The sequence below is a fragment of the Corylus avellana genome, chromosome ca2 (assembly GCF_901000735.1).
Source record: "Corylus avellana chromosome ca2, CavTom2PMs-1.0".
NCBI lineage: Eukaryota > Viridiplantae > Streptophyta > Magnoliopsida > Fagales > Betulaceae > Corylus > Corylus avellana.
Genome location: NC_081542.1, coordinates 4,782,506 through 4,796,956, shown reverse-complemented (window position 1 = coordinate 4,796,956; position 14,451 = coordinate 4,782,506). Strand labels below are relative to the sequence as shown.

The 14,451-nt window shown below is 33.0% G+C and overlaps 2 protein-coding genes across 2 annotated transcripts; one reads left to right on the top strand and one right to left on the bottom strand.

The window, feature by feature from the left end:
* The first annotated feature begins 2,906 nt into the window (after positions 1–2,906).
* Positions 2,907–7,324, top strand: LOC132171390 (probable protein phosphatase 2C 34). Its single transcript, XM_059582696.1, has 6 exons — positions 2,907–3,190; positions 4,332–4,646; positions 4,855–5,163; positions 5,430–5,547; positions 5,873–6,096; positions 7,025–7,324. Exons 2-6 carry the CDS (start codon positions 4,404–4,406, stop codon positions 7,238–7,240), a joined length of 1,110 nt encoding a protein of 369 aa, XP_059438679.1. The 5' UTR covers positions 2,907–3,190; positions 4,332–4,403; the 3' UTR covers positions 7,241–7,324.
* A 518-nt stretch (positions 7,325–7,842) lies between these two features.
* LOC132172231 (F-box/kelch-repeat protein At3g06240-like) lies at positions 7,843–9,368 on the bottom strand. Its single transcript, XM_059583694.1, has one exon. It carries the CDS (start codon positions 9,159–9,161, stop codon positions 7,968–7,970), a length of 1,194 nt encoding a protein of 397 aa, XP_059439677.1. The 5' UTR covers positions 9,162–9,368; the 3' UTR covers positions 7,843–7,967.
* Positions 9,369–14,451: the final 5,083 nt, after the last annotated feature.

The window sequence follows — 14,451 nt, the reverse complement described above, 5'->3', positions numbered from 1 at the left end:
AGTAAGGCTATATATCATAAGTGGGTGCACTTGCTGATTCTACCGTACCCCCCTTCACCAAATTTGTACACATACAATAATACAACACATCATGCCAAACCTCGATTTGGTATGACCTATATATATATATATACACATATGGTAATCCAAACTTAGATTTTTCTTTTTTTTAGTGTAATTATTCTTCTATGTAGGGATAGGTATCGGTTTGGTCGGTGTCGGTAAGAGCATTTTCGCCTACCGATTCGTAAAAGTTGATTAATTAAGCGACTTCATACCAAAGAATAGTTTCGACTTTTTCAATTAATCGGTTAGTCGATTAAGTCACTTAATTGTTGGTTACAAGTTTTTATGTTAATATTTATCAACTTCCTTTTAACTATAGACTCAGTAAAGAATATGTTTTATAAATGAAAATAAAAAATAAATTAATGAAACATTGACCAAAATGACAACTACAAATCAGCTTGACAAACACAATAAATAAAGTTACCAGATAAAATTCAAAATTCACTTAAAAAATCAGCTAAGTCAATTAATTGTCCGTTAACCGATAAAAAAAATTATACCACCTACTAAACCGGACCAATGCTAAATCAATATTTTTATTTCGCCAAACGACAACCAGAAGTTGGTTGTTAGTTGATGTGATCGATAACTGGTCGGTGCACAGTAAACGGTTAATTTGCCAATTCTTATAGTTTTATGTATGATTAATATTATCTTCTTCACCGACAGGATGGTGGCCCAAAAACTTTAGATCACTCACACAAGATTTAGTGATTAATAAATGTTTGAATTTGAGTCTCCACAAGTTGATAGTTCAAGTTTTCTTTTTAAATTGGGTTAGAGAATTATAATTTATTAAAATGCAAGTAAAAATTACATCCTTTAAAAGATAGATATCGTTTTAATATAAAAAAATAAAATAAAATAAAAAAATCCCATCTAATTTTTTAAATTTTTTTATATATTACTCAAGCCAGAAAATAAAGGTTTTAAAAAAATGTGTACAAAACTGTCAATTATGAGCTTGATTGATTTGAAATAATCAATATAACGACCTTGTCGACAGAACATATATTCAAAAGTTTAATTATGTCACTATAATCATATGACGCAAACTCCAACGGACAAATTATTTTTCTCTTCTCCATTTAAAATCATTTCTTCTTTTTCTCCTGCATACTTGTATTATTCTGATTTGCCTTCCTACTAAAATAAATATTCACCGTTATCAACTTTATATTTATATATATGTTGGGTTCTTAATATAGATTAATCAAATGATAATGACTATTGTTTAATATATTTGAATTGGGGCGGTGTTGTTCCATTAAAAAAAAAAACAATGAAGCCGTTGGCCAAGAACTAGCCAGGTGTACAGTAGACATTTATAAATACAACTCCCAACATTCGTAATCTCTTTCACATAATTATTTAAATGATTAATTTAATTTACTTTAATTGTAATTATCAATATTATCTTGTTAGGCCAGAAAAGGTCATCCATATATTTCCTATTCATAATCGATGTGTGTGTGTGTTTTTTTTTTAAAAAAAAATAATAATAGCAAGGTGTTATCTCTTTCATTAAATAGTAATAAATCTGGAAATGACTCCCAAGAAACCCTAAAATACCATATATCAAGTTCCAAAACTTCGGGATGTTATCAGCCGTTCATATTCTCTGTCATCCACCACATGCAAGCATCTCCCAACACACGACCTGATAAGTATGGACACCATATTATCAAGGCTAGGGGCGAAACAATGTCGAATTAGGCTTTTTCAAAACTTAAAACTGTTATCCGTTTAAGTAGTTATGGTTTTAGGATTTTTCAAAATCGTTAACCGCTATATATATACATCAAACGATGTCGTTTTCTTGTTTAAAATTTTAAATATATATAAAATGTATAAAAATTTAGAAACGATGTCATATGTAGTAAACGGTTAGCAGTTATTACAGTTACTAACCGCTAACCGCCGGTTGACAACCTAGGCGGTTTCGGTTAGCAATTTTAGTCAATCAATAATCCTAACCGTCTTTTTACCCATAATCAAAGGTTCAAAATCTTTAATTCGTGTTAGGGTAGATCACAATTCGATTTATTTAATTAAATGAGTCAAATCTCTTAATTCTAAATTACTACTTTCATATTTAACTTGAATTGAATACACGAGTCGTGCCGTGCCAAAATTGCGAGGTATACATATTATTCCGTTATTTCTTGGCAATTGAGAGTGATATGTAGAGCATGTTGACGTAAGAAAATTGATATGCATCATAAATAAGTCTAGTAAATTACGCTCAATGGAGATCACATGCTTAAGAAAGAAGAAGAAGAAAAAAAAATCAATTTAATAGATTGAATTAGAGATTTTTATAAATACTAAGTGGAAAATATGAAAGAATTGGTCAGCTTTTGCATTTATCAATACCATCACAGCCATGATATTTATAACAGTAGAAGTCTCAAAATTTGGCTACCCATAGTTGACAATATTGCATTCAACATTTAGAATACGCCAAACCAATTGTTTTTATTAGTATGTTTATTAATGTTTTGGAAGTTTTTTTTTTTTCTTTTTCGTCCGTCATAGATATAAAAATACTAAAATAGTTTTGAATGTTTTATGTTTTAAGTTATTTATTAATATTTTTATTTTTAAAACAAAAAATAAAAAACATAAGAAAGAAAATTTTAACAAATCAATGGATTTTAATTTGCAGTAAAAAAAAAAGAAGAAGAAGAAAAAAAAAAAAAAGCCTCATTATATATATATATATATATATATATAAAAGAAAGTAGTACAAAAATTAGAAACATTAATAAGAAAGTACTAAAAACATTAATGGAAAGAAATAAATAAAAGCACATAGATTAGTTACACGAACACACAGTTAGATACGGAGCAAGATTACGTACAGTGATTGTCGTTTGTATGAACAACACGGTCTCTCCCCTCTGTCATTGTTTTCTTCTCAGATAAAATCACAGCCAGACAAAACACACTACTATAATGGACTGCCGAGCTTATTTGGCTTCGTTTTCTCCAACTCCCAGCTCTGTTTGTCGGAGTTTTGTCACCTTCCGGCAAGGAAAGCCCATTTCCCGGCGACTGCGTCAGATTCCGGCGCTCTAGTTTCTCGTCATCCAACAAAAAAAGTCGCTCGAAACTCGAGGTCTATTACGTATTTGATTGGTTTGGTTTTTGCGTTTTTTTGTTTGTTTGGAAGTCGTTCTGGAAAAAAGGTTCTGTTTTGGGTGATGAAAGAAAACCACGGTACACTCATTGGTTTTGTTTTGTTTGGATGAGAAGCTCAGCTCAGAGCCTCGGTTGTGTGTTTTCTGTTTGAATTTTCTTCTGGGTGTTGTTTGATTGGTGAGAAAATTGGGATCGAAAGGAAAGTTTTGACGAACTGTCTGTTTTGTGTGGTCGGCGATGGATGGGAAGCTCAACTTAGCTTGTTTTGTTTTTCTTCATTAAATGTTTCTTTCTGGGTTTTGTTTGGTCGCGTCGGGAGATTTGCGAAAAACAGAGAAAATGGAAATTATGAATCCTTTTTTATTTTTTATTTTTTTTTATAATCTATTTTCTTCTTTTTTAAGTTTGATCTTTAAGAACTAAAAACTCATTTCAGTCGAGCAATAAGCCGTCTTTATCTCTGTTTAATGGCGTTTTGGCTCCTAAATGATGTAAAATACCTGAAGCTTCAGATATTTTTGCTTCTAAATCTTCATACATTGTATACGCAACCAAAAATAGCCTAACGTTTTGTCTGGAAGCTGAGGATATACAGAAAAACAAATTAAGAAAAGGCAAGAATAGGATCGCAATATTGCACTTTTTCCATTTATTTCTGTTCTCAAGGGATAGAAGCAAAAGAAAGGAAAAGAATAGAAAGTTTTTAAGTTTTGTCTTTCGATCTATTTACCTTTTCTCAGCTGCAAAACAAAGCCCCAACAGCATAGCCTGCAAAAGTGAATAGATTTAAAGCTGTTTTTTTTTTTCTTCTCCTCCTTATTTTAAAGAAATTCTGGACTGCTGATTAAAAAAACTCCATATGCAACGCTGGAATTCCATGTAAGAATATGAATATTCCCAGTAATGTTTTTCAGATTCAAAGTTTTTTGTTTCTTTCTGTAAATAAATTCTGAGTTTCTTAGCTTTCTGAGTCAGATTATGTACTTCTAGTTGGTTCTGAAGCAAGAATGTCAGAGAAAAATATAGAAAATATTTAAGGATTTTATTTTCTTTGAACTCGCTCATTCCGAGATCCCCGTGCCCTGTATGTGACTATTATATAAATTTTGAATGTTCAGGTTTCTGAGTCTCTACAAAAGGAAGCACCACTCCTCATATTAGTGGGTGGTGGGAATTGAATTTCTTAGCTGATGGGGCATTTATCCTCCATGTTCAATGGACTGGCGAGGTCCTTTTCATTCAAAAAGGGGAAGAATTCTGGCAAATGCAGTGGAAGAGAAGCCGCGGAGGCAATGGCAAAGGAGGCAAAGAAGAATGGCTTGATTTTACGCACTTCTGGCACTGTAAATGTTGATGGTTCTAACAACTTTGCCTCAGTTTTCTCAAAGAAAGGCCAGAAAGGAGCGAACCAGGATTGCTCCATCGTGTGGGAGGTATGTATGCTTGGAACATCGGCAGATTTCTTCTTACTTTCCATCTTTGAGTGCCTAGCCGTAGTAGTAGAACTAAATGAAAATGAAAACTTAAATTGTTGCACTGGACACAATAATCTACAACCTTATGTTTGATTCAGTGACACATTTTCATTTTCTATGTTGGCAATCAAATGGGGAATTCTCATTTATGATATTATTGTGGTAGGAATTTGGATGCCAAGAAGACATGATCTTTTGTGGGATTTTTGATGGGCATGGCTTATGGGGCCATTTTGTGGCTAAAATGGTCAGAGAATCAATGCCACCATCTTTACTATTCAATTGGCAGGAGACAGTTGCTCAAACTTCTCTTGACCCAGAATGTGACTTGGAATCTGATAAAAAGCATCATTGGTTTAATATATGGAAGCATTCCTACCTAAAGACTTGTGCTGCCATTGATCAAGAACTCGAGCAACATCGTAAAATCGATACATTCAATAGCGGAACAACTGCCCTCACAATTGTTAGACAGGTAATTGAGATTCCTACTTCTGATGAAAATTTAGGTGAACTCTCTTTGTTATCAGTTATTGGTTCAGATAAAGTCTTTAGTAGGAAGAGGGAGTGACTCGTGGGGGGATAGACTGGGAAAACTGTCTTAAATGTAATCATTTCGACTTGATTTCCTTCTGGAATTTAGGGAATCCCCAATGCCATTGATTGAATATTCTAGTAAAGAATTACTTATGTTATTAGTAAAATTTTATCAGGATTAACTTGACATTTTCATTTTTCCAGGGTGAATTCTTTGTTGTTGCAAATGTTGGTGACTCTCGTGCTGTATTGGCTACCACTTCAGATGATGGAAGCTTGGTTCCAGTTCAGCTTACTGTTGACTTCAAGCCCAATTTACCTCGTTAGTCTCTCTCTCTCTTTCTCTCTATTTCCCTCTGCGTGTGTGTGGAAACAAAATGTTTTTTTTTTTTTTTTTTTAAGTAATAGACAAATATATTAAAAACGTAAAGGCACCCTTATGTACACACAAAGTATACAAGAGGAAGTACCTAGCTAGAAAGAGCAAAAAGAACAAGAAAATCGAAATAACTAATTCTCAAAGGAGAAACATAAGCAATTGTTCAAAAATTACTTGATCTCCTCTAAAGTTCTCTCACAGTCGTCAAAACTTCTGTCATTCATTTCCCTTTAATGGAGTTTAACGTCTGTGTTGATTTTGGTTGCAGAGGAAGCTGAGAGGATAATTCAGTGTAGAGGGAGAGTCTTCAGTTTAGATGACGAGCCAGGGGTGCATAGGGTCTGGCTGCCAGATGAGGAATCACCTGGACTGGCAATGTCTAGAGCCTTTGGAGATTACTGTATAAAGGGCTTTGGACTAATTTCTGTGCCGGAAGTGACACAAAGGAATATAACCAGCAGAGACCAATTCGTCGTGCTGGCAACTGATGGGGTATGGACTATAATCCTAGTAGATTTAAAGTTGCTTTAAAAAGAGGATAATCTTAAAGCTGTTATTGTTGTCATCCTTAGTTTGGCATTGGCCCTTTCTTCTGATATATCACCTAGAGCACTATAGAGATCTAAGGGTTGGAAAACTGATGTTTCTGTTGCAGAGAAATATTAGTTCTTATTGGGAGATAAAGCAGTTATAAAGTTTTTACCAAGAGTACATTAATATACATTGTTGAACACAATTTTAGTCCAAAAGCCTAAGCTAATGGGCTAAGATCCACTTAGGTATATTAAATACTCTTTTCTTTTATATTTTCTTAATGTGTGACTCAACACTCACAAGTGTACTCACAACAATCTTCTCCTCACTTGTAAATCTCTTCACATTGACCCAATTCCCCCTCGCTTGTGAGTCTTTTTACATTTTCAAGAATGTCTCGTGTCAAGAGTTACGGATGCAGACACAATTCCATACCCGACGCATTCAGACATCCTTCCCAAGAAGCTAACCATGGTTCTGATACCCACTTGTTGGGAGATAAAGCAGTTATGAAATTTTTTTTTACTAAGAGTACATTAATATACATAGTTGAATACAACTCTAGCCCAGAAGCCTAAACTAATGGACTAAGGTCCATTTAGGTATATTAAATACTATTTTTTTTTATATTTTCTCAATATAGGACTCAACACTTATAAGTGTACTCACAACAATTTTTTACACCATTTCTTGATAGAAAATCTATGAATAATTTTGTCAGCAATTACACCATTGTGATTCATGAAAACTGAAGCAAATAAGAGGGTGAATTCACAGTTTTAGCTACCAATCTATATACTCCTAGCTTGGATGATTTCATTTCTGCTGGAAACATTTTGTTATTATGCAACGTGAACAAACACTTGAGTGCTTTTTTCTCCATTAGGTGTGGGATGTTGTCTCCAATCAAGAAGCAGTACAAATTGTGTCTTCAACACCGGACAGGACAACCTCAGCGAAGCGTCTTGTTGAGTGTGCTGCCCGTGCATGGAAGCGCAAGAGGAGTGCAATTGCGATGGATGACATTTCAGCCATTTGTCTCTTTTTTCACTCTTCTCCTTCCTCTCTGCAAATTCACCCTGTTATTACACCACACCAGTAGTGTAGATGCCATGTTAATTGCTATGTGTTCTTCAATGTAATCTTGATTAGCAAATATTCACGTGAAATGATGTTTTCTCTGCTCGTCAAGTTATAAATTTAATTGGGCAGGGATGAGCATATTCCAACCAAGAATTTAAGGAAAAAAAAAAATTATAATGTCATGAGTAATGAGTAATAATGATTAATTCCTGTAGGATGGAATATGGTATATGGATCATCTCCATTGAAATTGATAATTCTTACTTCGAATTTAAAGTTAGTGCATCTAACAGTGTACATGATTAATTATTTAAATATTTTAAAAGATGTGTTAATATTGACATCATGTACACTGTTAAATCTATCAACTTTAAATTATATTTATGTAATTTGAAATAAAGAGTATATTATTCCAGATAGTGAACCTATTTATAATGCAGAATATTAAATGGGTTAGCTTTTTCATATCCTTATTACTAGTTACTGCGTTTGATAGTGTTGCTTCTTGTTTATCTAATTTCATCTTCTTCTTTTTTCTGCTTATTTGTACGAGACGATATAAAAGAACATAAGTAGCTAATTCATACAACTCAGTCTAATAAAACATATTTATATGAATAAGCTACAAATCAGATTGATGTCCTTGGACCCTTATTTATTCTTATGGGTTCCTTTATAATAGAAAATTTACAGGGATAAGGTTTATATATAAGAGAGGCATCATTTGATAACAATAAATAAAACTCTTAAGGCATCCATGTAAGTGTGTCCTGCTTTTCAAATCCCATTTCCTGATTTCCTCCCTTGACAGAGACCAGGGTCTCCATATAAGTAATCACCTGCAACGACAATGGCTCTCCATCAATTTGAAGATCAACCATTTCTTTGGTAGAGGAATCATACACGACCAGCCGTCCACCACTACTTTCCAAGAACAATGCAATCTCATTCTTCCAAAATCCCAATGGTTTTCTGATTCCTGTAAAAGGTCCAAGAGTGAAGAGCTTAGCCCAAGACTCCTTCACACCATATTCATTCAACAACCACACATCAAACCCAATCTCCAGCTGATCTTCATTCAACACACCAACAGCCAGAGCAACCTTTTCATTCATCACAAAAAACTCTCTCCAATTTTCACTCTTTCGCCCTATGATTCTTTCATTTGGCAGCGGTGTTGCTAGAAATGCCTCACTGCTCATGTCAAACGACAAAATACTCTCCCACCCACATAATCCCCACCAAGAAGCAATCCCATTTGTGTATGCCTTCATACCTTTAAACCCATCAAAAATTATGCAGGGGGGGTTGTCCACCTTTCTCCAAGAATTGGTGCTCAAGCTATAAATCTCGTTTTGGTCTATGAAATCAATCTGAAAATACGACAATTTGGGGTCGGGATCAGAGAGACAAAGAAGCTTGATTATCTTGTAGTCGTTGGTTCTGGCATCAAACCCAAATCCAATGCCATTGGTGCTGGCTTGGAAGAAAGCAGGGAAGCGGGGGAGGGTTGATTTGGGAACAACCTTTGTTTCTTTGGTTGCAGGGTTCCAGAGAACAATATTCAAATCATAGTTGTCGTACAGACAAACGACACCGTTGCAAGAGCCCACCACGAAAACCTCCACCTTCTTGTCGATCCCGGAATACGGCGGCGGTAGAGGTTGTTGTGTCGAAGGAAGGACTTGGAGTGGTTCATAAGAAAGGCTGGAGACAACGTAATCACCGGTGGTTTTGTCGCGCCGGTGAGCGAGAAAACGGGCGGTGTTGTTGTTGTTGTTGTTGTTGGGGGTGGAGAGGTTGCGGAGGAGGTGCTTTTCTGTGAAGTTTTGGTGGGTAATGAGAGCGTACCAGGATTTAGAGACGCACTTGAATCGCAGTAGAGAAACGACAGGCAGCCATAGCAGAATCTGCACCAGAACATCTTCAGGTATAGCCATGATCACCGGGTGATAATCTTTGGTTGTTGATAACAAGGATGATGGGAGTGAGAGAAAATTCTTGATCTAAATTCTGCACAGCAAACACGGATGAGAAATCCGAGGTTTGATGATTGGTGTTTGAGGTTTGACAAAGAGAACAGGGGAACCAACTTCAAACAGAGCTGTGCCAACAAGTTGTTGTGGTGGGTTTTTTCTACGTAAATAAATAAAGTGACATGTTATTTTTTATTATTTTTTTTGAAAAAATACAATTTACCTCCTAACTTTTCATTCATTTGAACTTTTAATCTCAATGTTTAAAAGGTAACACTTTATCTCTTGACACTTGACTCCATAAAATACACTTTACATCTTTACCTCTTAAAATATTTTGAATTGACACTTTATTTTCTGAATAGCTAAAATATAAAAAAATAAATTTTGAATAGGTAAAATACATACTATTGCCAGAGATGCTCGATTTACCTAGCAATGGTATGAGATTGGGCTTTTATTTTATTTTTTTTTAAAAAAAAAAAAAAATCAATAAGAGGAAAGGGGGAAAAGGACTATCACAAATAAAATAAAACACAAACAACAACCTAAAAATGGACGATTACTTTTTGTTTTGCTTTATGTTGTATGGAATGAAGAAACGGCACATAGTTATATCTATTGTACTAGAACGATGATTATTTAGAAAAAAAAAATGGTCTTATCATGAATATAAGAATTTGCAATAGAATGATTATTCTTTTTTATAATAAAACACAAATCATTTCTAGTTTTATAAGAAGTTACAATGGTTAACCTAACCGAAAATGACTCTACTGAACTTAACCGATATCCACCTTTAGCGCTCATTATAAAACAAAAAATGATTGATGTCGATGTTTTGTCCATATTTCTTTCATATCATCTTATAAATCAACTATTAGATTTGTGAACTTATGTAGACTCCACAAATTCAATGGTTGATTTATTAAATTTACTAGCATATAATCCGCGTCATGAGCGGTTTTTTTTTTTTTTTTTAATTATGATTTAAATTCAAAGATTTTTTCAAGTAAACATCTTGTGAATTTTTCTTTTTTAAAAATAGAATAATAATATTGGGAAAAAAAAAGTATAGGAAATAAAGGTGTAAGATGAAAATAGCAATCAATTAGATTTTTTTTTTTTTTTTTAAATGTCATTAAGGGCATGTTTAGATTTGCGTTTAAGAGGCCTAAACGTGCGTTTTAAAACTCAAAAAGTGCGTTTGAAGAAAAAAAAAATACATGTTTTGTTAAAAAAATTGAAAGCATTTTTAAGAGTCCAAAAAGACTAAAAATTACAAAAACGCACTTTTGACGAAAGCTTAAAAATAAAGCTTTTGCCAAACACTATTTGACTTAAAAACTCTATTTCTCAAACACAATAACATTCTCGTAGACTTTCATGTTACAACTTTAGCAATTTAAATATTAACAAAATAGTGAACATCGATAAGTCAACAGATGTTCTCCAGGGGCGGCCAACTAATTCAATGATTGAATTCGATGCAAAATAAATTATACCAAATGAAAATCCAAGATCCAACATGTTATTGTGTGTCCAATTCTACTCTCACAAATTAAAGTTTAAATTTTGAGTGAAATAAAATAAAAGATTGAAATAGTGAAATTTTCCAAATAAATGTCCAAAATATTCTCAAATTTTCTCAGCAACTAATCATAATCAGAAGAAAGTATTTTCTTGTCATTCAATCTAATTGGCGTAAACCCACAAACCTTTTTGTTTGATAAGAACTCAAACATAAACATGTCAAATTGAAACAATTCTTTGGGGTAAGATCATATATATTCTCATATCATTACTCTTTTTAATTCAGATAGTTTTTTTTTCCCCTAACATAGAAAGTAACCTCTTATAAACATTATACTAACAAATACACAATCAAATGGTGCAAGCACTATGAAATGACTGTTAGAGCTATGCATGTAGCCTATGCCTCATACATAGCTGAGAGTGTCAAAGCTAGTCATATCTGAAATGACTCTGTACTCATCATCGAATTTTCTCTTCTCATGTTATTTGCATCTTCATCTTTCCTACTTGCTGTCAAAATCAAGCACATAGGCACCAAAATCAAAACAAATGACTGCATCCATTTAAAGAAATGTTGCTGTATAAATTGTAGGAAGAACCACGTAATCCTAAACTTACACATGACACACTCAGATTTATGACCATACTCAATATTCAAGTAGAGAAGAAATAACTGAAAAGACATGCATCACATAAAGGTCCACTTAGGTGTCAGATACAGAGTCCTCTGTTTCCAGTTCAAAAGATCTCCCACCTGACATATATTAGGACTCATGAAATTGAGAAAAAAGGGATATATGTGATCCAAAGAGCATAGATTATCAGTGCTGCCATTGTTTTTTGCATAGCCTAGCACTAAACAAAAATCATGTTTAACGCAGATAGACAAAATTCTTACCCTGAAGAGAGACACTGAATCCAAAGCGCAAAACTCTCCAAGAATTAGCATTTTTCCCAGGAACCAAAAAAAAAAAAAAAAACCAAAGAAAAGAACATGAATTTCCGTTGCTGGGTACTGCGCATTTACAAACAAAAAAATCCTTATCAAACTAATCCCCCAAAATCCCAGAAAGAGAGAGAAACTGACCCAAAAGTGAAAATTTCCTAGCAAAGGCACACAAATTGAGCTTGTTTTTTCCAGGGAAACAAAAGGAAAAAACACTTTACTTGATCTGAGAGAGGTCTTTGGCGGTTCTGATTGGAGTTGTGGAGTTGCAGATGTCAATTTAATGAGTTACATTCCATACTTTTCACATATTGAAACCTTAATTAGCCACATAAGCCAAATAATCCGATGCAAAATAAATTATACCAAATAAAAATCCAAGCGAATTATACTCTCAAATAGATGTCCAAAATATTCTTAAATTTTCTGAGCAACTAATCATAATCATAATCATTAGAAAAACAGAGTAAGAACACGTGATTAAAGTCGGTGTAAGAACACGCGATTAATTGAACACTTTCACAGAGTAAGAAAGTGTGATTAAAGTCGGTGTAAGAACACTTTCACAGAGTAAGAACACGTGATTAATTGACAATGACACTACGTGGTGGAAGACCAATCTAGTGAAGGAGATCGTCATGGAGGAGGAGGCGGTGAAAATATGCTGCATGGCAATTTGCCCAGCTACGCAAGGTGATAAACTTGTGTGGGTGGGTACAAAAACAGGGGACTACTCTGTCCGCAGTGGGTATCATATGGCCAAGGAGAATAGTGCTATAGCAGAAGGAAGTACATCCAATCCTTCCCAGCTAAAGCATCTATGGAGAATGGTATGGAATTTAAAGGGACCTCGTGCTGTCAAGATGTTTTTGTGGAAGGCTTGTAGTAACATTTTCCCAATCAAGAGCAATCTCTTCAAACGTGGCATTGTGAAAGACCAGTTTTGCCTCATCTGTCATCTGTGAAACCGAAATAGAGACTATTATGTCCACTATGGAGTTGTAAGGCAGCAAGTGATGTATGGATGGAGAGTAATAAATCTTTCCACAAATGCCCATGGATGAGGACGACTTCCTAGGGGTGCTGGAGAAATTGCGGGATCGGCTGGAAGAAGAGGATTTTCAATGGTTTGTATGTGTGGCTCGGTAAATCTGGTTTAGACGTAATAAGGTTGTGTTGCATTTCGATATATTTTGGAGCTTTAAAATGGCTTTTTAAAATTGTCCTTTATTTTTTAAAAATAATAATAATAATAATAATAATGTTAATATTATATTTTATTTAAAAATCCGCATTATTCTGTTTTGAGATTTTAAAAATTGGGCCAAAAAGTTTTTTTTTTTTTTTTAATGTAAAATTTTTTTTTTTTAAGTAAAAAAATAATAATATTATATTTTTATTTAAAAATTATTCTTCTCACTTTTTGAGATGCAAAATTTCGGATTAAATTTTTATATTCAAGATTTTCTAACATCTTTTTTTTCAATTGATAAATAGCTAATCCATTTAATCTCTCTTGTGACATTGTTGATCTTAGGTAGGATTTTATCAATTTTAATTTTGAAAAACTTCTTTCTGCAGAAGCAACTGTAACAAGTATTGTCAATAAAATTCTATAAGCGATACATGCATTTGGAAAAGAATCAAGTCTTTTTATATAATTTAATATGTCAATTGGAGCACTTTCTTCTATTTGTAAAATTTCTTTTAAAACTTGTAATTCTGAAAATAAATCTAAACCATCAAGATCATGTTTTAGGAAACCTTCTAGATTAAGACATTTATTTTGCAAACCATCATCATCTATTGATTTTAATTTTTTAAAATTAAATAAAAAACCAAAAATATTTTCGTATATTTGAAATTGTTCAAACCTCCTCTGAATTGAAGAAATAGCTTGATCTACTACATATAAGAAGTAAACAATTCTAAAAAATTCTTCAGTAGATTGTGTTGTCTCGTAACTCATCAATATTTTGATGAATTTCTTGTTCATTTATGAGTTTTTCACCTAAATTATCCTCAATATTTTGTTTATTGTTAATAACAAATTTATTTAGAGCCACTCTTTGAGATTCAATCAATTTGTATACTTTTCTCTGTTTTTTTTTTATTATTATTATGTTTTTCATATCCAGATGCATATTTTCTAGCAGACATGTTTAGTTAAAAATATTAACAAATTAAACAAACATGATTTATCAAAAAAAATTATGACTAATAAAATAAATCACAAAAATAGAACAATTAAACCTGATTTGGCAAAGGAATTATGAAGCGGTTCTTGGAGACTTGAAGCGGAAGAGAAAATTAGCAATTTATCACTTGGCAGATAGGCAAAGAAGAGAAACTCAGAAAAGGGCGAGCAAAGAAGAGAGGCAGACAGATAAAGAGTGGTATTTAAAATGTCCCAAGTAGCCAGGGTTATACTCTATGGAGTCTATGTTTTTGGCTGTTGCCTATCCCTAGATAATATAATAGGAAATAAATCAATAATTTTTTATTTGTGATGATTAGAATTTCTCACCAAATTCTCATCATTTATAATAAATCATTTTTTTTTCTTGAATTATTTCTAGAATTTATAATGGACTTATTAATTGGGGCCTTAAATTTTGATGAAATTTTTTTTTGGGTCTTATTAAAAAAAATTTGAGCCTTAAATTTTTTTGATTTTTTTTTTGGCATTTTTAAGACCCAATTTTTTATGAAAAAAAAAAAAAAAAATTGGGCCTTAAATTTTTTTTTGGTCAAATTTTTTTTTTTTTTTTT